Consider the following 27,864-nt stretch of genomic DNA (forward strand, 5'->3'; position numbering starts at 1 on the left):
AAGATGTTAAGTCTGGGCATCTGGATATAGCAAATATAAGCCAAATTTTATTCCCAAATTACCTGGGTTAATTATACCCTATCGACATGGTTGTATACAGCTCTCTGTATCTTCCAATCTTACAATTAAAATTTATGAGAGAAATAAAGGTGAGGAGAGGCTGAGACTATTAATTCCCCTCAACCTCCTGACACTTTAGCATTCTTTGGTCCAAGATCATTGTAAGCGGGAGGGTTCTGCCTCAAGACCTCCAATGAAACATCCTACATGTCTTCTCAAACAAGACTTGACTAATTCACATGGCCTGGATTTGAGGTGGTTAAAAATCCTAGAGCTGGTGGGCAGACAGAGAAGGCAATCTTTGTATAAAATGTTCCGGAAGCTCAGAGCATACCACTGAAAGAGTCTGTCAGCCAGGATGCACAACAAGGATAGAAATCTAACCTTAAATCATGTACACAAGGAGGGAAAAAGCAGAACAGTCCAATTTTCTTTAAACCCTTCCTCTCTCACTAGTGGCAACTGTCATAAGCAATCTGACTTTCAATAAACATTAAATGGACAAGGGTCCACCATGATCAAGTGTTCCTCCCCTCTAAACAATACAGTCACCAAGGATACGCTGCCCACAGACAGGCAGGAAACCACCTCTTCTTTCCAGGGACACTCTCACACTTCCTAACAACTTCAAACCAAGACAGGTTCCAACTCATACTTTGTTTAGCCCCCCCATGGCATTAGTGGGTTATCAGACCAGTAACAATGCATTTTACAAGGCAATTAGAAGAAATAAAAGAACTTGACTGCTATATAGCATTGTAGCTATACTGAACCATTCAAACAGTTTGGAAAGCCCAAAATAAAGCATCATAAAAATATTTACCAGGTTGCCCTCTAAAATGTGATATAAGGCATATGAAAAATTTCTGACTTATATGTCTGCTAAATCAACTTAATGGATGTGGAAATTTATAAAAACCACTTAATCTGAAATACCTTTACATCCACTAAAGAGCAGAATAGGAGGAGAAAACATTTTTTTACATAAAGCACGATGTGCTTTCACATTCCAAATATTGGAAAAAGGATGAGGGCAGATTCTCTTACTCCTCATATCTAACAGTTTGATTTCAAATACAGTAAGCAAACATCAAAGATCACCCAGTGAAAAATGGCCTGAGTTACATGACAGTTACTGAATTCAAGGCTGCCCACGATAGTTTGCCCAGATCAGGACAAGGATCCAAAGAGGAAGCTAAACTGAAGACACGAGAATAAATTAGCAGCATTGCTGGGAGTGAGATGGAAGCTTTCCAAATAGAGGGCAAGGATGGGTATAGAAAGGACATACGAGAAGTCAATGCAAAAAAAAAAAAAAAAAATGCTGGAATCATCACCTTGATGGGGCCAATAAAGATACTGATGATGCTAAAAAATGTAAGGGGAAAAGGCTGCTTAGGAAAGATGATCCAGATGCATAATAACTTTGAGGGCACCTTCTTACTTATCCCAAATCTCTTCTCTCCGTTCGCTCTGTATTTTTTTTTTTTTATTATTGAAGGCATATTGTGGAGTGGCTCTGGAGTCAGACAAATGGACCAATAAGTTTTTCCTAAGGAAGAGTTTCTCCTACATCAGTAAAGCCTTATTGGATTTTCAAGAGTGTCCCTGAAGATGAGACAGGAAATACTATATTCAGATGGCAGGGCCCTTCCACCTGACCAAAACTTACCATGTTCTGTGTTCTCGAAGTCCTGGTACATTTCATCAGCTGACATAGGTTTTAGATTGGCATAAAAAATACATGTCCTTCCAAGCTTGGTGGGCCAGAAGTTTGCTTCAGAAAGGAACAAGGTTCCTGCCTGACCACATACATGCCAGTGCTGCACACTCCAGGGCCTTTATTCCCTCTCTTGACTCTGTTCTTGGCCCAGACAGGCAGGGCTCGCCTCCACACGGACCTGCACATGGGTACACTCTTTGAGAACAGAAACAGCATTTCTAAGACCTTCATGTACTGGTGAATAGGGTTTTTTAAATAAAGAAGTACCTCAAGAGCTTCAACTATTGGGAAATTCGAATCCACACTCACTAATAAATCAGGATTTTGTTCAGACACTATTTTTTTTTTTAAACTTGTACGTTAGAGCACCTGCACCCTAAATATTCTTCTTTTTAGTTTTATTTGAGTGAGGACCCAGGGATCTGAATATTATCAACCACATCTGGAAGTGTGTGTGCACGTGTGTGTATCTGTATATGTGGGGTATAGCCAGGAGAGTGGGTCTCACTTTAAAAAGTATATTCCTTATATGGTAATCTGAAAAGAGGATAAGGGAAGGGAAATGAAAAACACACATAATCTGAGCTTAAAAGGGCACAATAATAAAATGGGATTTAAAATAAATTAAGTGCTAAATAATGGTGGATAGTACAGATTCCTAGGACCTTTTCAACTGATTGCTTGTGGAAAAACAAATCACACTTTATTCTTACATATGCTGGTAGAACCAGCACCTATAAGCATTAAAACAAGCCTGATAACAGCCTGGATCATGCAGAGGATGACCTAAGATTATAGTGGACTGCACATGAATGCCCTAAAAGACAAAAAGTCACCCTACTAAAAATCATGCAAGGTCTCTAACCTTGATATTTAGAAGTCTACTTCTCGTACTTCAGAAACTCATTTTATTTCCCTCATCCTCCATGATTTTTCTTTTTTTAGTAGGGGGAGCTTCTTCTTTGACTCTGAGTCACAGGCACTAAATTCCCTGCCCTCAGCTCTGGTGACCAGGCTGGGAAGAGACACTGAACCCCCTACTTCCTCTCAATGTTCTCTTTCTGCTGCCCCAATGCCTTCACCTGGCTACTATAGTATTTCATTCACAGAAACTCTGGAGCACAAGAGAGATATGGCTGACAGGTTCTCGTCCTTTGAGGCTCCAACATTAGATATGATACCATCAACACTGACATACAGTTGACCAGCTGTGATAGGGTCATTCTTGAACCCCGACAGGCTGAAATGGGGGGGGGGGAAAGAGAAACTACCCGGCTCAACTGCACAACTCCTCTAGCAGCATTCCTGCTAAAGCAGAACAAACCTCAGAGACATAAATCTTAGATGCCACTGATCACACCTAGATTTCGGTGAATACACAACACATCTGAGCTTGGGTGGCGGCAGCTTTCAGGTTCAGTTTTGGGATTTGCCATTCCACCGTTTCCTAATAATGCATTTCCCTCTCCTTATTAAGTTAGATGGAAGGAAAAATGTGCAGGGGGAATACCGGGCATATCATGCATATTATCATTTATCACAAGATATAACAGAAACCAAAAGGCAAAGTTTGTTTTCATCAAAATAGTCTTAGCTCAATTTCTTCTCAGAATTTTTCTTGCTTTTGTTATAGTTTCCCTTTAGACTGGCAAAGATTCAGGCAGGGTCCCCTAATGGTAAAATTTAGAATTAAAAAAATATTTATTGATAATGTCTCTTTTAAAAATGTTTGGTAACCCCAACTAATCATCCAAAATGCAAACTGTAAACATAACAACAGCAAAGGAGTAACAAGTGTGAATAAGCAGACTATGCACAGATGACAGACTGAGCAAGAGTGCAGGAGGGAGCAACAGAGAATGAAAGACAGGTACACAGTGTGCTACAGAAAGGGACAATTTGAGTGAATACGTCATCACTTTTGGACCACAGCGATTTCAATGCAACCATTTAGGAAACCTCTGGGCCAAATACTAAAACACAGGAGGAGGAATGGACAAGCCTTCTTTGTGAGCACGCTCGGCATGTTGGCATGGGAACAAGGAAGCACAGAAGCTCTGCAGTCATCTCACAACGGATGGCTACCACTGATAGGATGCAAAGAAATCTTCTCTCTGGTCCCTGGATACAACATGTATTGTTTTTCTATGCTTTCCTTGACCCTGGAGGACTGCAGCTGCTGTTCCAAAACTGCCAAAGAAACCCCTTAACAAAATAAAGAAACCACAGTAGCAGTAACACTGGGTTTGCCGGAATGCCCCCTTCCGTCTACCTTGCTTCTGATTTTCTTCTGGGCACATCCAACAGGAATGGTTAAGTTTTACCAATCCACATGATAACGCCAGCACAAACCCAATCCCCTGGTCACAGAGACAGAGTGGGTGGGGGTGAGAGTGGGTATGCGTATGTATGTGTGGCTCTGGGGATCTGGACGCTGCCCTCACTTTGTAACCTTTGCCCGGAACACTGGGGTCGCTTCCAATGGAGATCCATGGTAACTCTAGAAGTGTCATTAAATACTCAGTTCACCAAGGCTGACCACCTCCACTGTCATAGGATGATGCAGCATCTGCAGAAGCGCTGTCTGCTGCCCCCTACTGATGGGGGTGGAGTGACAGGTGCGAAGTAGGCGTGGACTTTAATATTGGGTAAATGGGTCTGAAACAAGACAGAAACATTACTAAGAGAGAGGGCTTAAACAGAAAGAGCAATGTTGCTTTTCAGAAAAACCACTGAGGGACTGAGTGTACATGAGGGCAGGGCAGAAGCTGAGCACAGACGGGATGTTGAGAGACCTGGGTTCTACTTTGTACCATCCCATGTTATTCTAAAAGACCAAAAAAGCTCACATAACTTTAGTAACTGCTTCCATAATAATAAAACTGGGGAAAAAATTCATGCTAATCTCTTAACCTGTCCCATAGGGGTTCCCAGAGCTGGAAGAAATTATATAAGCTTAAAAACTTAATTTTTTCCAAGCCATTATGGACAATGTTTCTTCTGATATTTAAAAAAAAAACCTCATTATCCTCTTTTAACAACATGCTTCTGATTTTTACTACATAGTTTCTAAATTCCTACTATGTTCAAGGCACTGTGCTAGTTATGTAAAAGGGCTGCAAAGATGGTCAAGATGGAGATCCTGCTTTTAGGGGACTTATAGTCTAGACATGCACATAAATAGCTAAATTAGAGTGTCAAAGTGCTAAGTGACTCTTGAGGATTCAGAGGTGGAAGAGACTCCTGACAGCCAGGCAGGTCCAAAAACCCTAATGTACGTAGGCCATAGAAGACGCTCTGGTTGACCTGTGGCTCTCCTCCTCTTTTGGTGTTGAAGAGATATGGGTACAAGGCCTCCCCATTGCAGTTACGTTCTCAGTCCTCTAGGTCTGAAGGGAGAGGCGGAACTGAGGTCAACTGGAACTCAAGATGAAGTGTGCTGCTCCTTTATGCACTCAGATGTCATAAGGCCAACATGGATATTTTTAAAGGTTGATTGTAAGGGCCAAATTAACACAGTGCCTTTCCCACAACAGGCGTCAGGCAGATGTTCCAATAAATGTCTGTTGAGCTGAATAATCCAACATATAGACTCATCCAGTCTTTTATAAGCTCCTTGCTGGCAATCTGTCTTTTAGTCATTTGGCTATACATGGGTCTCTCTATTATGAAGGATGGGGCAAAAGGAAAAGGTAAAAAACTACGTGATCCATTTGTTGCCTTAAAAAAATATGAACCGCAGCAAAACACTTTGATATGAAAGGAAATACAAATTAAAATTTTAAATCCCATTTAACTAAATACTTTCTTTATGTTACTCCTTTTTTTCCTTTAGAACCAAAATCTGACATTTGCTTTTCTGACTCTGGGCATGTTATGAGAGAGACTCTGCTGGGAGGAGATCTACTTTTCGTCCCTTCAGTGGGTATTTTCCTACCAAATATCTAGAACAACAGGTAAGAACTATCTACCCTTAGGTTTGCTCTCCATCTTTTTTTCTCTTTGCTGAATGTCCACATAAATATAAATAATCACAGGAATCTAAATCTAAAAAAAGGAAATGGAGGGAAAAAATAAAGAAAGAAGGAAAGCGTGCTGAGAACACTAGAGCCAGAGGGTGATGCCACCATCTTTACCCTGAGTCTCTTGATTCCAGCCCGTGTGATTTGCTGGCAGTCATAGAGTTCTATCCGTTCAAGGCTGTGACAGCTCTTCAAGTGCTCCAGGGATGCATCTGTAATTAGGGGGCAGTTGTCCAGTTCAATCACCTCCAGCTGGTCATGGGCGCAGGCCCCGTTCCCCAGGTGACGAATTCCATCGTCTGTGATCAGCTCACAGTGAGACAGACTCTGCAGCCAAACAGAGCAAGGAAGGACACTGAAATATTTAATGGCATTCTTCTACCCAGAGGCCTGTGTGCAACCAAAAAGGAGAATTTTCTGGTTTGAGTCTGAAGTATATGGAGCCATCACTGGAGCCATGTGGTGAAATAAAGAACGCATACTGGAGTTGCTTGGGTTCTGCTTTTGACAATCAATGATCAACATTTCTCTGTGTGATTCTAAGTATATTTTGTGAATTCCTATAATGACTGTGAAATAGTTGATAAACAAAATATCTCCCCCCACGCTCTCCACACACAAATTATTGATACTTTTCTTCTCTACAGGGACAAGTGGGGCTTAAGCTTTTCCTGTAAAAAATTTTCTGGAATTTGGACTAAATGTTGAATACCTGGTGCAGGGGCATGCCCAAATAGTTAATTAACCTAAGATGACTCTTACAGCTGTAAGATGTGGTCATCTCTTCACTTTACGAGTTTTCCTTAAATCCCTGGTTCCTCCATGCGAAACTCAGAACCCTCGACCGAAACATAGTTTAATGTGCCACAAAACACCAAAATAAGCCTAGGTACAGAACAGTCAACCAGAATGCTTTCCCACAGTGTTACTGGAAGCAGTAGCAGAGAATGACCCCTAGTAAAGCCTTGATTGGTTCTATTTTATAGGAATACTTGGTCCCAATGTGAAGCAAACCGTATTTCAGGCCATCTCATCTCCTGGATCTCTGGAAATTTAAGCACTGTTCAGGCTGGAGTGTAATTCATGTGGGAGCGAGAACTCATACTCTCCATGTCAGTTTTCAAGCTCCAAGCATTGATACAGAAAATGTTGAACTTTTCCAGTTTCTATCTCAGTTTCTCCCTTCACGCAGGTCCTCCCTTGGTCCTCTGTAAGTTGACAATTTAGAGAAATATGCTTTCCCCAAATGGTAGCCAGGCACCAAGATGAAAGTAAGAGCTGGGTTTTGATTAAATCCAATAGATACATAAAACTTCCACAGTGAAACTCACCAATACTTGAAGTCGAGGACAGTGTATAGAAAGTTGGATTAATGTGCTATCTGTTATCTGAAAGAAACATATAAGTTTATTTTAGGTATAATTCCAAAAAACTCATAGGTCATACGTCATTCTTGACTACACTAGTATTTTAGACTGATATCCTGATATCACTCATCAAATAACAGAATCGTAAGGTTGAAATCCCATAAGCTACCAGAACCTGTTCTTCTTCTTTTTTTTTTTATAAATTTATTTATTTCATCTATTTTATTTTTGGCTGAATTGGGTCTTCGTTGCTGCATGCGGGCTTTCTCTAGTTGCGGCAAGCAGGGGCTACTCTTCATTGCGGTGCACAGGCTTCTCATTGCAGTGGCTTCTCTTGTTGCGGAGCACGGGCTCTAGGTGCACGGGCTTCAGTAGTTGTGGCTCGTGGGCTCCATAGCACAGGCTCAGCAGTTGTGGCGCATGGGCTTAGCTGCTCCGCAGCATGTGGGATCTTCCCAGACCAGGGCTCGAACCCATGTCCCCTGCATTGGCAGGCAGATTTTTAACCACTGCGCCACCAGGGAAGCCCCAGAACCTGTTCTTTGAGAACCTATCCAGGCTGGGCTTAAACTCATCTAGTCATCTTTGAACAGGTCTGTCGAAAATTGTTTGTTTTTGAAACAAATGAAAATGTGTTCCCTCATAACTTCCACCCACTGGACTTTGACCTCCTTAGAACCATCACAGAAGTGAATCAGAAGACACTGATCCATGAAAAAAATTAATGTAGGAACATCCTCAAATTTTTAGATATCTGGCCCATATTTTTATAAACCATGTCATAACTCAGGATTGATAATTGGCATGCCAGTTATTTTCCCTAAGGGTGGCAGAAAGAGGCTGCTGCTGGGTTAACTACGAACATTCAGTAAGGAAGAACTCCTGAAGGAAGAACAGTATTTTATAGTTATCTTAGGATGGAGAGTAAATCAGCATTTCTTTTCAAATTTCTCTCCAATTCTGAGATTGTTGTTATAATACACATAATTTCACAGGGGCTAAGAAATGGCAGGGGTGGGGGACTGGAGTGGGCAGGCGTGTGCACATCACTCAGAAGGACTAACACTGGAAAGGACACACAGGACATTTAGGCATGTGCAAGAAACAGATGGATGTGAATAAGTTTTACTTTAATAAGAACTAATAGGGACTAAGTAGTGTCCGGATAACAAGTAATTTAGAAAAATTGGCGTCTATAGTTATTGAAGTATCTTCTCTTCTTTATTTTTACCATTAAAAAAATTCACTGTTCTATCTTCTTTTTAGGAGTCCCTCTTTAAAATTTCTCCCCAGCCAACTAATAAGTTGAAAGCTCTTAAAACTGGTAATAAAAAAAAAATGTTGATAAGAAGCTAAGTCTGCCTGCCTGAAGGGCAGGGTTCCATACAGAGTTGGGTCTCCAGGGTTAATGATGTAAGGGGCGCTGGGTCCAGTTAAGCTAAAAAGGGGCAGTGATTATCTATCAGTGTGCTGGGCCTTTAATTGTTTATTAGCATCATAACCCTGTAGGTCTAAGGAAATATCTTAGTATCTTTATGGTCTAAATGCCTGAGCCATCTTTCTTTCCAATGGCAATCTTATTGATGGCATGTATTTTCCTAGTTCCTTAGCAAAAATACCATGAGCACCTCTGCTGGTATGCCTGGAGGACACCTCAATAAATGGAGAGTCAGCAGTGCTGCAGGCTCCCCACTATACTAGGGTAGGGAATTGAACGTTCTGATGTGCATGTATTCTGTAAGTCTCTACCGTACTATATTTCTGAGTAAAAATCCACAATCTTACCTGAACACACTCTTCCAGGTCCATCTTTTCAAGCTCATGGCAATTCTATAAGATACAAACCCAAACATTACAGTACAAACATTTAAAATTGGGGAAAAATTAAGATCGGAAAACTAAAAAGGAGTATTAAATAGACTGATGAAATCTTAAGAGCTTCAGTGTTGGTGTCATTCTTACATCACTTCCTGCCTTATTCCATTAATTACACATTTTTTTAAAATTTATTTTTATTTATTTATTTTTGGCTGCATTGGGTCTTCATTGCTGTGTGCGGGCTTTCTCTAGTTATGGCGAGCGGGGGTTGCTCAGCAGTTGTGGCGCAGGGGCTTAGCTGCTCCGCAGCATGTGGGATCTTCCCGGGCCAGGGCTTGAACCCGTGTCCCCCGCATTGGCAGGCAGATTCTTAACCGCCGCACCACCAGAGAAGTCCCTAATTACACATTTTTAAAAGGCCTTTATCACCGTGAAATTTCTCAATTATTCCACACTTAAAAGTATCTAACATCTTAAAAGTCCAAGGGAATAAATTTCCTGAACATTGATACTGAACTAATACAGAGATCCTTTCAACCAAAAATAATTTAATGAAAATGATTTCTTTGTAAGCACAGAAGGGGAATTTGTATGTCCTCATCTAGTTATGCCATGGGCTGCCCCCGCCCCCATTAGTATTCCACTGATTTGCCTGAAAGCAAATGCCCTTCCCATGTTCCATTACACTGGTCAAAGATGGTATAATTTTAAATACTATTATTATACAGTGATTTACAAACCACTCCATGTATTAAAATCTTGTGGAGAATACAGAAAATCTCTTAAAACCTCTCCATTTAAATCAGGCTTATATGTTTCTTTCAACATTATTCTCATCCACCAGTTGCATACCAAATAACCAAATAAGCTTCTTTCAAAAGCACTAGGAAATTCCCACTTAGTTTAACATAATCTTATGAAGAGGCGGAAAATCAAGTCTCACGAAGGAATGTCATGGTCTCCAACGCACGTCTGCCTTTCCAGAGCAGCTGCCTGTAGCTGCAGCCCAAGGACGCTCAGGAACACCAGCCACAGAGACGTCCCCCCACATCCTACACCCTCAATTCTGCTGCCATTCCACACTTCCCTCATTGCTCATTCTTCTGAAATAAAACAAACCCTGAACAAAACCTACAGAACCTGAAGAAAACACTTACCCTGGCCAGAGTGGTAAAGCCTACATCTGTTAGTTGAGAACACCTTGCCACTTCTAATATTCTGTTAAAAAAACAAAGTGAAAGTCAACCCATTGGTCCCTGAAAACTGGGTTTATTAAAACAGCAAGAATTTAAGAAAACAACCTCTTATTCCCTAAGGACTATATAACACGGAGTTACATTCACAGCTAAGCAAGTCTGTATACAGATCTTGCTATTCATTTTCATGGAGTCATCATAAAGTGGTCCTGTAAATACCACATTTTAGGGTGATGCAATCAGAAGAATATAATAGAAGCTTGTAGTTAATGCCAAAATGCATGAGAAACGCATTTAAAAGCCTTCTTGATGGCATACTGCTTACCCCCAGAGGGCAGCCTGCTCCTAGAAAACAAAGGAGATGGAGATAAATACTCTGTCTCAGTTAATCTGTTGCTAAAGTAAATTATTCTCTTTCCCTATCTTACATGTAGGCTCACTAAGATTTAAATAGCTTTTCAAAATACTATGAAGGGACTGGTTAATCATAGGCCTGTCCCAAATATGAAATTCCATACTTATGAAAAAGTACCCTTAAGCTTCCTGCCTCCTCCCACAGGCTCCCAGGGAGGCCCAGTGGAGAGGGCAGCTGAGCCCCTCCCTATCAGGAACTGCTGAACACCACCCTGAATATCAACCACAGGGCTGGGGAATCAAAAACAGTAGCTCTTCTTTGTGAAAAGTCTGGTGGTGTCTGCACGACAGTACCAAAGAACACTGTATGTTTGCTTACAAATTACTACAGAAGTTGAAAAAAACCATAAAGCTAAAGTATAAGGAATCATTATCAACTGACAATCAATTAAAACACTGTATCCAATGGGGAGTATGATCTGACTGAACCCAACTTTTAAGTATCACATTTGAGAGCCTTTCTTTTCTAACAATAAAATAAACCATGAAGGAGAATGGAGCTGAACATCCCTGTCTTTAAAACAGAAAAAGGTAATACGTAATGTTTTTTAGAGAGAAGACTGGCTACCTCCTCAGCCCCTGGCGAGTATTCTACTCTAGGCTTCCGAGATTACGAAGGCCCAAGGCCAGGTGATTACAAAAAAGTTTTAAGAAAGTTTTTATTGGTTTACAATGATTCTTATGTGTAAGACAAGTGGTTTCATAGGTTCTGGAGCTAGACTGCCTGAGATGGAACACTTGCTCCTGCACTTACTAACTGTGAGACCTTGAACAGGTTACTTGACCTGTGCTTCGGTTTTCTCACCTATAATACAGAGATAATAACAGTGCTTGTATGGTGTTATAATGATTAAATGAATTAATATTTGTAAATAATTTAAAACAGTGGCTGACATGTTTACTATATAGTAAGTACAATATAAGTTTTGTTTTAAAGAACAAAAAAGGTATACGGGGATTATCCCTATTTATTACAAATAGTGTGCTGTGTGCTCTTACAAAATCAATATGGGCTTGATACCATGTGCATGCTAACACTGCATTCTTAGTGAATAGTCAGCCAATCCTGTATTTAGGTAGAGAAGAGGAGCCACAGAGAAATAAAGCTTGCTTTAAAAGACCATCAGCACAAAGGAAGAGCTGTTTTTTCTCTTTAAATACTCCCTGCTATGTACCTGGCATCATTACTACAATATAAATGATCACAGGGTGGGCTTCTAAAAACTTTTTTCAGAAAGGAATTATATGAAAGCATTAATAAGAGAAAATGCCTTTATTTCTTTTCTCAAGTAATGTGATAAAATGTTGATATTTTTCTAGTATGGATAGCCAAGAAGCAGAAAATGAGGACTATTACCCCCTGGTTCAGGCCAATTACATGTAATCAAATGAGGTACAAAGCAAGTAGGTGCGCATCTGAAAGGGTAGTAGTGGCCTTGTAGTGTCTACCTTAAAAAATTCAAGGTTCCAAGGAATAAATATGAGTGAAGGAGGCCACTGCTCCTTTCCCCTGATTTTTTGAGATAACCAAGAAATGTTTACCTAAGCCGTGGGCAGTTCTGACCTAAAGCGTTCAGGATGGCATCTGTGATGTTGGAGCAGCCAGAGGCACAGAGGGACTGTAACTTATGGCACCCTCTGCATATAGTAATGAGACCTTCATCTGTGATTTGCTAAAAAAAAAAAACAAGGGGGAAAAACCCATAGTTATTAGTAACTTGGCAGAAGATAAAGGCAGAAAAAAGTTACCTCTGTGAAACAAGTGCCAAAAAGAAATAAAAGCAGATTTGATATTAACCATGTAGCAGACCTAAAAGAAAATGAATACACTTTGTTTCTTCCTTCCAGTTCCTTTTGATTTAGTTTTCAAGAGAATCTGTGCTCATTTCTGGTGCAAAGGGAAGAAGCTATAACAGGGTTCTTTTAACCTAATGGGACTGACAAGACTGGGAACAGATGGGGCGCATCATGGTGTAGGTTCAATTAAATGATTTTAAAACCTAGAAAACAGATAAAAACAGCAGTATTTTAATAGTATAAACGCATTTACAAGTTCAAAATTGATACTGATATTAAGGTACTTTAAAAAAATGAAACAACCGCTGGATCAGAGCTGTAATCTCATATCAACCATAAATCCATTTATTTCTAAATTTTAGTTTTATAATATAAAGACTATCCTACCTGGAAACAACCTAAATGTCCATTGACAGACGAATGGATAAAGAAGATGTGGCACATATATACAATGGAATATTACTCAGCGATAAAAAGGAACAAAATTGAGTTATTTGTAGGGAGGTGGATGGACCTAGAGTCTGTCATACAGAGTGAAGTAAGTCAGAAAGAGAAAAATAAATACTGTATGCGAACGCATATCTATGGAATCTAGAAAATTGGTACTGATGAACCTAGTGGTAGGGCAGGAATAAAGATGCAGATGTCGAGAATGGACTTGAGGACACAGTGGGGGAAGGGGAGGCTGGGACATAGTGAGAGAGTGGTACTGACATATATACACTACCAAACGTAAAATAGGTAGCTAGTGGGAAGCTGCTGCATAGCACAGGGAGATCAGCTCAGTGCTTTATGACCACCTAGAGGGGTGGGATAGGGAGGGTGGGAGGGAGGCTCAAGAGGGAGGGTATATGGGGTATGTATGCATATAGCTGATTCACTTTGTTGTATAGCAGAAACTAACACAACATTGTAAAGCAATTATACTCCAATAAAGATGTATAAAAAAAAGACTATCCTAATTTAATGGAGATAGTTGTATCCAACTCAAATATAATTTTGTATGTTTTAAATTATTATTTTAAAATGAAAAAACATGAAAGATGTTACATTAAAAAAAAGATGTCATATATAAAAATCTTAACATGTTGGATATGATCAGCATTTTAATTTGTCCTGATAGATTTGCTAATTTTGTGTAAGCCTCAGAATAAAGCTCTCCTGTCATTTCTGTTTAATCAAACAGTATTCTTAGGTTACAAGGACAACTGAAAAAGAAATCAAACTTTAAATATTCACTACCTAAATCAGTATGTTCTCAGTATTATAGAACTGAAACAACATACAGATGAAAAATGGATGCTAAGGCAGATACAAGATCTGTCATGAGAATAAATTGATGAGGCATATATACACATGTAGAAGTACCTTAAAAAGGTGCCACACAGGGGCTTCCCTGGTGGCGCAGTGGTTGAGAGTCCACCTGCCGATGCAGGGGACACGGGTTCGCGCCCCGGTCCGGGAAGATCCCACATGCCGCGGAGCGACTGGGCCCGTGAGCCATGGCCGCCGAGCCTGCGCGTCCGGAGCCTGTGCTCCGCAACGGGAGAGGCCACAACAGTGAGAGGCCCGCGTACCGCAAAAAAAAAAAAAAAAAAAAAAAAGTGCCACACAAATGTGACTATTACTAAACAAGGATAACTGAAAGAAATGTAAATAAAGAGAGAAGCAGCAATCCATAAACGTGCATATTTAGCAGGCCAATGGAGTTTGCGTCACACATTATTAACAAAATACTGGGAGGGCTGTGCTGCCTCTTCTTTCTTAATGTTTTGAAATCTATAAGGGATTACTGAGGAAGAAAGTCATATTACCAATACTTTAAATTGTTAAAAGAGCAAAATCTACTAAACTTTTGTGTTTTCAAATTAGTCAAGAAAAAGAGGCTACATTAAGTGTGTACTTTGGTCCCTTCAAATAGTTCTGGGCAGAAACTTCAAGAAGTGTCATGAATGCTGAGAATCATTTCATCACATTGTACAGAATGACAGAAGGAATGACTCATGCCCTATGATCTGGGTGAAGGTAAACAGTAAAATAAACATATGACAGAGCTGGTTCTTTAGGCTTACTGATTGGTTTCTGTCTGCTGGAAGGGTAAAGGAAGTGAAACTAAAACGGCAAACGGTAGGTATGGTGGTATATACGTATTTATATGTATGTATGTGTGTACGTACGTAACATATACACACACACACATATACAGAGTGCACATGTGTATATTTATGTATGTATATAAATAAAATCTGAAGATGTGCAAGAACAGTTTTTTCCTGTCACTGTAAGATGACGGTTTCGTGTTTACAATAGCTGTGTAAGATCTTTCTTTCAGGCCAAATATTTGTTTCATAAATGAAAGTAGGCAAATTCTGGTAGTTAGCAACTATGGAAATCAAAATATCATTCCTTTAACTCAGTCTTTAGGAGCCTCTGAAACAGATCGCTATCAGCACCATCCCTTAACGGCTGGGAGGGCAGGGTGCTTAAATTGCACAAAACGTGGCCCTATATGTGTCACCTTTAAACTAAACAACCACTATGCTCTAAAGTTTCAGGTGACCAAACAAGAAGGAGAGAGTATTATACACAGAAGGCTTAGCAAAAACAAAGAAAACCCTCACCAACTTTTTTCATTGCTATGAGAGGCTCTCACTCCAAGGCAACACATATATGCAATTTTCAAGGCAAGAGGCAAAAGCTAAAGGTGTATTGTCAATGTTCTAGGATCCTGAATAGTTTCAGCAAATTCTCTGAACAAAATTCAGGGGGTTTGGGATAGACACAAAAAAGCTGATAGTCTAAACAAGCCAAATGTGAACTACAAACACTACTTGAAAATAATTTAAAGGGTACATTTTGCTTGTCATCTGCTTATATCAATGATTCCCAATAGTCATCACTCCCTGATAAATGTTAGTCGGTGTGACTGCAGTTAATTTACCAAAAATATTTAAAATGCCATAGTCTGTGAAAAATTTACTTCTAAAAAGTAGAGTTTTCTTAAGTAGAAGAGAAAGGGGTGGAGCTACAGTTTAGCTTATTTGGAATTCTGTATAAGCTACCCTCTATCTCATCTACATCAAAGCCCCTAGGGGCGAGTACTGTTGAGCATTTAAAAAGTCATCTATGATTACTGCATCCCCACGGTTGAAGCAGACAAACTACTGGTCTTTATGACTGAAACTCTTACAATAATATTATTGAAATGAATTACTAATACAGAAGAGTTGTGGGAAGGACTGCTTACTAAGCAAGTCTGCAAGTTCAAAGTCACCAGTTCAGGACAGTGTGCACCTATGTACTTGAGAGCTTCATCTTCTAGCTAGAAAGATTAAAAAGAGAGAAGAAATTATTACTGACATTGTTTAAAATATTTAAATCTTAAAGATTTAAGAGTGTACACATTCATCAACACATTCTAAATACAGCCAACCAACTTTCAAAGGAACAAATGAACCAGAAACAATGAACTGTGATCACATAAACGTGTAATTCAAATGATTAGTACAGTTATCAGTATTTGCTATCAGGTCTGACCACGTCAAATTCATATTATCACCAAATCAAGGGAAAGATAAAATAAACATTGCCTAATGTTTATGGATTTTTCTTCCGATAAATTAAAGATGCCTTGCAGCATTTTGCTGAGGGATTTTGAAACTAAAATAACTTTCACGTTGCTACACTCCCTGTAAAGTTTCTTAACAACAAACTTTTGGGAACAGGAGCTGAGAAAGAAATCTGTAGTTTATCTGCTGCTAGAAGATCAGTGCTATGCGTACAGTGCGGAGAACAGATCGCAAGTAATGGACTATAATGATGCACCCCAATCAATATTTTTCAGGATTCCATAAATAACCAGGAGCTCAAGTTGTTGTTTTAAGGTGGTCATACTTTCAAAGCTCTGTTTCAAACCGTGGAAATCCTCCCTTCATGGTGGAAGAATGAGGGCATTTTTTAATAGAATACAAGGCATGGTTTTAGCAACCATTAATAAAATAAGGTAATAAGAGCCTAGCCCTACTTTGTCAGTCACTTCTAAACCCACTCTTGATCATTTCCTTCCAGGTGTTGTTACCATGTCAACTCCTTTTTTTTCCCACTGTAAAACACTGAGATATTAAAAATTTTAATGACAAAATATGTTGGATTTGTGATGTGACTGGCAGGAAATAAGCATCAATACTATAAAATGTAGCTTGCTGTATACTTGGCACATTTAAGAAAGGCTCTTCGTAGTTAAACTAGTGGAAACTGCCAAGACTGTCTTCCTTGCCTATCCAGTTCAAGGTCTCAGGCAGTGACAACACGACAAGTTGTCTTTTCAGATTAAATTACATGAAACCTTCTTGCCTGTGGCACCTGTTCCGTATTATGATTTTGTCTTCCCATCTTGCCTCCCCTCAAAAATTTATCTTTGGTCAGGCAGGTGTTAATTCTTCTATTTTTTCACTCTAGGGAAAACCCTTTAATTTTTGGTAAGCATGGGTCTTTGGTCAGTAATACACAACTACTACGTATCTCTCAAGCCAACATCTTGGGCTGCCCACCAAGTTCATGGTGCCTCTATCATTCACAAGTAAGACAGGGAGTATTACCTGTGTGCAGCCTTTTAAGAATAAGGCTTTAAGACCTCCACAGCCTCTCACTAGTGCTTGGATACCATCCTTGGTTACTTGGTCACACCAGGAAATGTTTAATTGCTCCAACAGTGGACATCCCTCACTTAGGATAAAACAAAATGAAACAAACATATGACTAAATCCAATTCCAAAGGCACCAAAGTCTCATTTTATTGGCCATCTAGTTGGGGACATATTTACTTAATGTAGATTTAGAATACAGGCAATTCTGTAACAAAAGGGGCATTTATCAACGCTTGTGGTGTTCATGTGGGACTACGTCACTAGGAGGGCTAGCTCAAATCCACCTTAACTAACAAGCTCAGGCACAATGCTGTTTTTCAGATACATTAGATTTTTATGGAGGTTTATACTTTTCAAAGTATATTCTTTTTGCACTTACCACAAATTTAACGGTCTCTATATAGGAAATGGAAATTAAGCGACTGGTTCAAGTTAACAGAGTAATTAATGAAGAGTCAGATTCAAACTCAAATTCTCTATCAAATAACTCAAGTACTTATCAAAGTAATAATGAAGCCATTTAAACTTTTATTTAAAAAATTACAAAGGATCTGTAAATTCTCTCCCTTGGGAAGTATCTAGGGTACAGTTTCCACAGGCTGAATTTAGGATATATTGTATTATTAGATCTCTGCCTTCTATCAAACACTAGCTTCATCTTTGATCTTTGATTTCACATTTAAACTATGGAAGAATCCCAAGCTCTGTGGCATTCTTTGGAAAATACTGCTTTAATTGTTTTATAAAATAAAACCAGGGGATCTTAGTTCAAGTTTATTCTTCAACATTAATAGTGTGACTTCAGGCAAGTCACTTCGGGAAGCCTGACAGAACCTCTCTTAAACCAAGATTAGCAGTAGCCCTTCTGTGTTCTCCCCAAACTAATGCACTCATTTCTACCATAGCACTTATCCTGCTGTAATATGACAACACATTTGGTTTTTTTTTCTTCTACGAGACTCTGAGCAACTTAAGGGCAGCAACAGTATCTTATTCAGTTACCTCCCATGGTTGAACCACAGTACCCGGCATTCAAAAATGTTTTAGATTTTCTTATCTGTAAAGTGTCTGTCCTATCTACCTCACAAGATTTCAAAATAAATGAGATCATTTATGTGAATTACTTATGAACTATAAACACTGTTATACTATCTTATTTATTATCCTACACCAGCCTTAGATACATGTGTTCAGTGCTCATAAGGAAGGTATAGAAGGATACACATTTTCAGATTACTTACACTCTACTTAACTAAATTTACATTTCGTCTTTTAATGGCTTAATTCTTACTATTCATAAATGTAACTAATACATGGCACCATGATCTTTTATAAAAGGCTGATAAAAAAGTAAAAGTACAAAGACATTGGGCATTTCACCCTCCTTTTAAGATATACCTTTTTGTAATGCACTTTTAAAAAATACAGTAACATTAAAACAATGAAAACTTACTGAGCACTTACTATATATACAGAATCCTGCTAAGCACTTCATTCATGTACAAACTGTGCTATTCTGTTCAGAAATCCTAGTTACCTCTATCATTTCACCTGAATGTGTCCTGTAATTTGGGCAAGTAGTAAAACAAAAGATCTATTTTGAACTACAGTACGTATCTATAAAACATAGTTTCCTTCAATTCCAACTTTATTTTAGTTAATAAAAAAATAAGTATCTGTTCTGATTATTGGACATTCTTGTTGTAAGAAATTTACCTCAGAGCTTTTAGAGACATGTTTGTTATTGATGTACAGGAAGCCAAGTCAAGGTGCCTGAGTTTGGAACAGAACTTGCTAAGGCTAGTACATGTACTGAAAAATGGAAAAAGGAGAAAATAATGAATAAACAAATAAGAACACATCCTACTAAGGATATTAGTATGATATACCAATATCATACACAATTCTCAATAAACAAATAAGAACACATCCTTGGAATATCATACATGACTCTCACATGTTACAAGAACTGTAAAATTTCCATACCCCAAATAAAAGCAGTTATAAATCCAGGGACCTTTCATGCTGAGGAAGAGGCAGGTTTACAAAGGAAAAAAAAGCTGTGCTGTTTATGAGAATGTGCATGAGGGGAAGATGGTGCCTGATTCACATTTGGAAATGTTAGTAGCTACTGACAGCAAACTACATTTGTGCTGGTAAGAGATCTACATGCATTTTGTAAATTCAGGAACACCAGAAAGCTAGCTAGTACCTGCCAGCAAGTGGTGAAACATGAAGCCCAAAACCTCTGTCTCTGCTCTTTCACTTAAATCTCTTTCTGCTCAGATAACCTTTTGCATGGCAGTAATGAAAAAATAGGATTTTTGCAAGGTATACAGAGGATGGACCAGTGTTGGGCTGAAACAAACTTAAGTTATGTAAATTACTGCCTGCTTTCCTTTATGAATTCCTTAAAGGCTCTTTTCCCACAGTGGTCAAGTTCCTCATTTAAAATTTTTTTTAATTACAGACAATCTCAAATATACTCAAGAATGAATAACAGAGAATGCACATTATACCATCATTAAGCTTTGACATTTATCAATATTCTACTATTGCTATTTCATCTATTTTTCTCCTTTGTTTGTTTCAGTTATTTTAGAGCGAATCCCAGACATATTATTTTACCTGTAAATATTTCAGGACATAATTCTAAATAAGGATTTTAATTCCTTAATGTCTGACACCCAGTCTGTGTTCAAGTTTCCTCAATTGCCTCATAAATGCCTTTGTCAAATTGCCTCTTGTGGTTTTATTTTGCAATTTTGTAATGAACACTCTTTCTTGTGTTTGCTAACCATTCATCTCTTTCCTTGGTGAAATGTCTAAGTGCTCAGGCTTTTTTTTTTTTTTTTTTTTTTTTTTTTTTTTTGGCCATGCAGCACAGCATGCAGAAAGAACCTTAATTCCCCAACCAGGGATTGAACCCATGCTCCCTGCAGTGGAAGCATGGAGTCTTGACTACTGGACCGCCAGGGAAGTCCCAGGCCTATTTTTAATTGGATTGCCTTGTTATTGATTGTAAGAATTCTCTATATATTCTTGATACACATCTTCTTTAATTTCTCTCAGTAATGTTTTATGGTTTTCAGAGTCGAAATCTGGCATTTCTTTTGGATTTATGTTATCTGCCAAAAGAGACAGTCTTACTTCCTTCCTATTGGTATGCTCTTTTTTTTTTTTTTGTAAACTTATTGCATTGGCTAGAATCCCCAGCAGAATGTTGAATAGAAACTCACTTTGCTCCTGACTTTAAGGTAAGGCATTCAGTCTCTCACCATTAAGTACATTGTTAGCAGTAGGTTTTTCATGGAAGCTTTTGATCAGATTAAGGAAACTCCCTTCTATTCCTAGTTTGTTGATTTTTTTTTTTTTTTTTTTGGCTGCGCCTGGAGGCTTACAGGATCTTACTTCCCCAACCAGGGACTGAACCCGGGCCCTATCAGTGAAACTGCTGAGTCCTAACCACTGCACCTCCAGGGAATTCCCTGTTTAAAATTTTGATCACGAATGAATGTTGCATTTTGTCATGTGCTTTTACTGTATCTAATGATGTATTAGTTAGCTACTGTTGCACAGCAAATTACCTCAGGAATGAGCAGCTTAAAACAATAATTATTTATTATCTCATGGTTTTCATGGATCAGAAACATAGGCACAGGCAGCTTAGCAGGGCGACTCTGACGCCACGTCTCTCACAAGGCTACCATCAAGGTACTACTGGCCACAGCTGCAATCATCTCAAAGGTAACTAGGTACAGATTCCCTTCCAAGCTCATTTAGGTGGATGTTGGCAGACCTTAGACGATCTAATTCCAAGCTTACTCATTTGGTTTTTGATCTATTCAGGTTCTTGCTGGCTGCTGGCCAGAGACCTCAGTTTCTTGCCACATGGACCTCTCCACAGAGCTACTCACAACAGGGCAGCTTGCTTCCCCAGAGCTGGAGAAGAAAGTAGAGCAAGATAGAAGTCAAAGTCTTTTTGTAACCTAATCTCCAAAGAGATATCCAATCTCTTTTGCAGTATTCTATTGTTAGAAATGAGTCACTAGGTCCAGTCCACGCTCAAGGGGAAAAGATTACACAAAGGTGCAAATATGAGGAGGTAGGGATTATTTGGGGGTCATTTTAGAGGCTGCCTATCATAGTGAGATGATCATGTGGTTTCTGTCCTTTATTCCAGAGGGCAGTAAATCTCACCAGCTGCCTATTTTTATATGGCCACAAGTCAAGAATGGTTTTGGCATTTTTAAATGGTTGAAAGAAGATACTATTTTGTGACATGTGAAAATTAAATGAAATTAAAATCTCAGCACCATGCAATAAAGTTTTATTGGAGCACAGCCATGCTCATTTGTTTATGTATTCTCTGTGGCCACTTTGTAAAACATTGGCAATGTTTGTAAAACACTGGCAGAGTTGAGCAGCTGTGACAGAGACCATATGGCCAACAAAGCCTTAAATATTTCCTTATCCAGCCCCATAAAGAAAAAGTTTGTTGATCTCTACTTTATTTTACTAATTATTATGAACTATTACATTAACTGATTTTCAGATGTTATACCACACTTGTATTTCTGGGATAAATCCCAGTTGGTTAAGATCCAACCCTTTTATATGCTGCTGGATTCAGTTTGCTAAAATTTTGTTAAGTATTTCTGCATCTCTGTTCCTGAGGAATACAGTAGATTTCCTTTTATTGTGATATCTTTGTTGGGCTTTGACATCAGATATTTTTGGTATCAGAAAAATATTGGCCGGAGAAAACAAGTTATGAAGTATTTCTTCTTTTGCTTTATGAGTGAGTTTGAGTATTGGTGTTATTTTTTCTTTAAATATTTGATGGACTCACCAGTGAAGTAAGTCATCTGGGCTTGGGCTTTTTTTGTGGGACAATTTTGAATTACTGAATTTACTTGCTATAGATCTATTCAGATTGTCTATTTTTCTGTTGAGTCAAATTTGGTAATCTGTGCCTTCCCAGGAATTTGTCCATTTCACCTAGGTTGTCTGATTTGTTAGTATGAAGTTATTTATGGTATTACCTGATAAACATTTCATCTGTCTTTTGGCTAAAGTACTTAGTTCTCTCCTTTATTCCTGCTTTTGATAATCTGAGTCTTGTCTCTTACTTTCTTAGTCTAGGTTTGTCAATTTAAAAAACTTTTTTCAATGAACCAGCTCTTGGTTTCATTGATTTTATTACTGTTTTTGTTTCCTATTTCTCTGATATCCAATCTAATCTTTATTTTTTTCCTTCTTTTTGCTTTGGGCTTTGCCCTTCTTTCTATTTTCTTAAAGTTGAAGGTTGTTACTGATTTGAGCTTTCTTTCTTTCCTTTTTGTGATATAGGAATGCAGAGTTGTATCGTTACCTTGGCTGAATCACATAAATTTTGGTAGCTTTTCATTTTCATTCAATTCAAAATTATTTAGAAGCATGATGCTGAATTTCCAAATACTTGAGCTTTTCCCACATTTTGAATTAAATCTCTAGTTTAATTCTCTAGTTCTGGTCAGAGAACATATTTTGAATGATTTTAATCTTCTTAAACTGATTACGACTTGTTTAGTGGCCCAATCTATGCTCTATCCTGGAGAATGTTCCAGTATGTTTGTAAAGAATGTTTATTCTGTAATCATTGGGTGGAGTGTTCTATCTGCATAGTACGCATTTTTCCATCTGTTTACTTTCAACCTATTTGCGGCTTTGAATCTAAAGCATGTCTCTTGTAGACAGCACATAGTTGTGTCTTGCTTTTTGTTTTTGGCTGCATTGGGTCTTCGTTGCTGTGTGCAGGCTTCTCTAGTCGTGGCGAGCAGGGTCTACTCTTCGTTGCGGTGCGTGGGCTTCTCATTGTGGTGGCTTCTCTAGTTGTGGGCCACCGGCTCTAGGCACACGGGCTTCAGTAGTTATGGCACGTGGGCTCAGTAGTTGTGTTGTGGGCTCTAGAGCGCAAGCTCAGTAGTTGTGGCGCACGGGCTTAGTTGCTCCGTGGCATGTGGGATCTTCCCGGATCAGGGCTCGAACCCACATCCCCTGCATTGGCAGGTGGATTCTTAACCACCGTGCCACGAGGCAAGCCCCGGGTGTTGATTTTTAATCCATATTGATAATCTGTCTTTTGGGTGAAGAGTTCAGTCTGTCTACATTTAGTAAAATTAATGATATGGTTGGATTTTCCCTCCCATTTTGCAATCCTTTTCTATTTGCTTCATGCTTTTTTCGAGTTTGTTTTTCTGTGTCTCCTTTACTGTTTTCTTGTTTTAAGTGTACTGTTTCAATTCCTCTGTTGACTTTTTACCTTTTTCTTTCTCTAATTATTTTGTTATAGTCTGCTCATGGAATACCATATGTATCTTAATTTACCACAATCTATTTCAAAACAATAACTTAGGGACTTCCCTGGTGGTCCAGTGGTAAAGAATCTGCCTTCTAATGCAGGGGATGCAGATTCGATCCTTGGTCGGGGAACTAAGATCCCACATGCCACGGGGCAGCTAAGCCCACGTGCCACAACTACTGAGCCCATGAGCCTCAACTAGATAGCCCGTGTGCTGCAAACTACAGAGCCCACGTGCTCTGGAACCCACACTCCACAACTAGAGAGAGAAAAAAACAACCCGCACACCACAACTAGAGAGAAGCCCGCACACCACAACTAAAGATCCTGCACACCTTAACAAAGATCCCACATGCCACAACTAAGACCCAACACAGCCAAAAAAATAAAATAAATTAAAACAAACAAACAAACCAATAACTTAATGTGCATAAAGCACAAGCATGTTGCTTCAATACATAATGGTTCCCTCCTCTCTCCTTTGTGCTATTATTTTCATATGTTCAAATATATTTCATATATTATAGACCTAACAATACAATGTTATAATGATTGCTTTATACAATCTTCTATTTTCTAAAGAAGAGAAGATATGAAAAAATCAGAGTCTTAGATTTACCCACATATTTACCGTTTCCGATGCTTTTCATTTACCAATTCCTATGGATCCGAGTTACTGTCTGGTGTTTATTTCCTTTCATCCTGAAGGGCTTCCTTTACTATTTCTTGCCAGGCATATTTACTAGGGACAAATTCTCTCCCTTTTTGTTTATCTGGGAATGTCATTATTTTGCCTACATTTACAGAGGACAGTTTTGCTAGATATAGAATTCTTGTTTTGTTCCTTTCAGCACACTATGTCACATGGCTCTGGTTTCCATTATTTCTGATTAGGTCATCCATTAACCAAATATTCTTTTTGTATACATGAGTTATTTTCCTTTTGCTGCTTTCAAAAATTTCTGTGTTCAATTTTCAACAGTTTGGCCCTAACATGTCTATATGGATATTTTTATCCTTCTTGGGGTTCACTGAACTTCTTAGATGTGTAGATTAACGTTTTTCATCAAATTTGGGAGGCTTTCTGCCACTAATTTCTCACTTTTTTTTTTCTTCCTGCCTCTTTCTATCTTGTCTGGGATTCATTCACATTCTACTCTTGATGTTGTTCCACAGGTCTCTGAGGCTCTGTCCATTTTTCTTTAATCTTTCTGTTCTTTAGACTGGATGGATAATTGATACAGATCTCTAAATTTATTTTTTTTAATATTTATTTATTTATTTTTGGCTGCATGGGTCTTCATTGCTGCGCAAGGGCTTTTCTCTAGTTGCGGCGAGTGGGGGCTACTCTTTGTTGCGGTGCGCAGGCTTCTCATTGCGGTGGCCTTTCTTGTTGCGGAGCACAGGCTCTAGGCACGTGGGCTTCAGTAGTTGTGGCACATGGGCTCAGTAGTTGTGGCTCACGGGCTTAGCTGCTCCGCGGCATGTGGGCTCTTCCCGGACCAAGGATTGAACCCGTGTCCCCTGCATTGGCAGGCGGATTCTTAACCGCTGCGCCACCAGGGAAGCCCTACAGATCTCTAAATTTATTGATTGATTACCTGTTTTTCTGGGGGTTTTTTCCCCCTAGCTTTACTGACATGTAATTGACATATAACATTATGTAAGTTTAAGGTATACAATGTGATGATTTGATACATATATATGTTGTGGAATGTTTACCACAAGAAGGTTAGTTAACACACTGTTTACCTCACATAAATACCATTTTGTTGTTGCTACAGTGAAAACATTTAAAATCTACTCTCAAGTATACAATACAGTACTGTTAACTATAGCCATCATGCTATATATGTTTTAGATACTGTATTTCCAATTCCAAAGTTTCCATTTGGCTCATATTTTACAATTTCTTTTAATTGATATTCTCTATTTAACAAGTTATTATTATCATACTTTGCTTTTGAAAATTGGGTATATAATTAACATGTAACATTATATTAGTTTTAGGTGTACAACAAAATGATTCAATATACACATATATTGCAAAATGATTACCACAATAAGTCCATCCATTACTATGCACGGCTCCAATTTTTTTTTCTTGTGATGAAAACTTAAATTTCTTTCTTTCCTTCTGGCTGCGTTGGGTCTTCGTTGCTGCGCACGGGCTTCTCATTGCAGTGGTTTCTCTTGTTGTGGAGCACAGGCTCTAGGCGCACAGGCTTCGTAGTTGTGGCACTCAGGCTCAGTAGTTGTGGCTCTCAGGGTCTAGGGCTCAGGCTCAGTAGTTGTGGCACACAGGCTTAGTTGCTCCGCGGCATGTGAGATCTTCCCGGAGCAGGGCTCGAACCTGTGTCCCCTGCATTGGCAGGCGGATTCTTAACCACTGCGCCACCAGGGAAGTCCATGAAAAGTTTTAAGACCTACTTTCCTTTAATTTTTAGAAATCTGATTTCAGTGTATGTAACGTGCACATATTTTTATTAAGTTTATCCTTAAGTATTTTATGTTCTTGGATGTTACCACGAATGTTGCTATATTTAAAATTTCATTTTTCCATTTGTTCGTTGATGGTTTACGGATACAGAATTAATTTTTGCATGTTGGCCATGTTTCCTGTGAACTTGCTAGAACCCTATCATGCCATTTAAAAATTATTTTCTAATCTGTATGACCCCGCTTTTTCTTCCCTTATTTGTACTAGGTGGACTTCCAGTACAATGTTGAATAGATGTAGTAGACCTAATATCCATGCTTTGACCTTAGGGGGAAATGTTCAGTATTTTATGACTAAATACAATGTTAAAATTAGGTTTTTCATATATACAAGTTATCAGGTTGAGGAAGTTACCTTCTCCTAGTTTGTTTAGAGATTTTATCCTTAATGGGTGTTTAATTTTGTAAAATGCTTTTTCTGGATCTATTGAGATGATCATGTGATTTTTCTTCTTTGATCTGTTATTAAGTTGGAACTTAATAACACTGACTGATTTTGCATGTTAAAACAACCTTACATTTCCAAGATAAATCCAAATTGATTATGATTTATTACGCTTTTCATATGTTGCTGGGTTCAATTTGATAATATTTTGTTACGGATTTTTACATGTGCATGTGGGACATTGGCCAGTAATTTCCTTTTCCTGTAATTTTTATTTTATTTTTGATATCATGGTAATGATGATCTCATATAATGAGTTAGAAAGTTTTCCCTCCTCTATTTTTTTGAAAGATTATTCCTTTCTAAAATATTCGATAGAATTCAGTACTGTCCAAGCCTAGAAGTTTTTGTTTTTATTTTTTGGTGGTAAGGTTTTTAATCACCAATCCAGTTTATAAAGATATAAGGCTATTCAGATTTTCTATTTCTTTACGGTTTTGGTAATTTGTGTCTTTTAAGGAAATTATCTATTTCATCTAAGCTGTCAAATTTATTGGCATAAAATTGCTCATAACATCCTCTAATTACCTTTTGAATATGTGTAGAAACTTTAGTGATATTTCTTCTTACAGTCTTGGTACTGGTGATTTGTGTCTTCTTTCTTGACTAATCTCAACAGAGGTCGATCAAGCTTATTGATTTTATTTCAAAGAAACAGCTTCTGGTTTCATGGATTTTTCTCTACTCTATGCCCATTTTTTATTTCATTGATTTCCACCATTATCTTTTTTATTTCCTTCCTTTTACTTATTGTAGATTTACTTTTCTTCCTCTAGTTTTCAAAGGTGGAAGATTTGATTTTAAACCTTTCTTTTAAGATAAGCATTTACAGGACTTCATTGGTGGTACAGTGGTTAAGAATCCACCTGCCAATGCAGGGGACATGGGTTCGAGCCCTGGTCCGGGAAGATCCCATATGATGCAGAGCAACTAAGCCCGTGTGCCACAACTACTGAGCCTGTGCTCTAGAGCCCGCGAGCCACAACTGCTGAGTGCACGTGCCACAACTACTGAAGCCTGTGCGCCTAGAGCCGTGCTCCGCAACAAGAGAAGCCACCGCAATGAGAAGCCCGCACACCGCAACGAAGAGTAGTCCCCGCTCGCCGCAACTAGAGAAAACCTGTGTGCAGCAAAGAAGACCCAACGCAGCCACAAAAAAAAGATAAGCATTCACAGCTATACATTTTGCTCTAAGCACTGCCTTCAATGAATTCCACAAGATTCGAATGTTGTGTTGCCACTATCACACGGCGAAACTTATTTTGTAATTTTCTTTGTAATTTATTCCTTGACTCATGGATTATTCAGAAGGGTGATATTTAATTTTCAAAATTTCCGGATACGTGCTATTTGATTTCTACTTTAGTTCTGTTGAGGCCATAGAATACTCTCAATATGATCTCGATCATTCTAAATTTACGGAAATTTGTTTTATGGCTGATTATTTGGTATATCTTATTGAATATCCCAGTAATGAAAAGCATGCTTTCTGGTACAGCATTCTATGTCACTTAGGACAAGTTCACTGATAGTG

At 38.6% G+C, this 27,864-nt stretch overlaps 1 protein-coding gene across 2 annotated transcripts in view; it reads right to left on the reverse strand.

The window, feature by feature from the left end:
* Nucleotides 1-1,509: 1,509 nt before the first annotated feature.
* The window catches only part of FBXL20 (F-box and leucine rich repeat protein 20), a 112,037-nt gene continuing 85,682 nt past the window's right edge, over nucleotides 1,510-27,864 (reverse strand). Inside the window, exons 7-15 of one of the 2 annotated variants that reach the window (XM_029210829.1) lie at nucleotides 18,760-18,855; nucleotides 16,996-17,122; nucleotides 15,645-15,719; nucleotides 12,143-12,273; nucleotides 10,148-10,208; nucleotides 8,958-9,002; nucleotides 7,137-7,193; nucleotides 5,920-6,132; nucleotides 1,510-4,441 (exon numbers count right to left, since the gene is read on the reverse strand). In XM_029210829.1, the coding sequence (XP_029066662.1) occupies nucleotides 4,334-4,441; nucleotides 5,920-6,132; nucleotides 7,137-7,193; nucleotides 8,958-9,002; nucleotides 10,148-10,208; nucleotides 12,143-12,273; nucleotides 15,645-15,719; nucleotides 16,996-17,122; nucleotides 18,760-18,855 (913 nt within the window). In that variant the 3' untranslated portion in view covers nucleotides 1,510-4,333. The remainder of the gene's footprint in view (nucleotides 4,442-5,919; nucleotides 6,133-7,136; nucleotides 7,194-8,957; nucleotides 9,003-10,147; nucleotides 10,209-12,142; nucleotides 12,274-15,644; nucleotides 15,720-16,995; nucleotides 17,123-18,759; nucleotides 18,856-27,864) is intronic. The other variant, XM_029210830.1, reaches the window with a different exon arrangement.

This window comes from Monodon monoceros, unplaced genomic scaffold (assembly GCF_005190385.1).
Source record: "Monodon monoceros isolate NGI ecotype Baffin Bay Population unplaced genomic scaffold, NGI_Narwhal_1 Super_Scaffold_9, whole genome shotgun sequence".
Lineage (NCBI taxonomy): Eukaryota > Metazoa > Chordata > Mammalia > Artiodactyla > Monodontidae > Monodon > Monodon monoceros.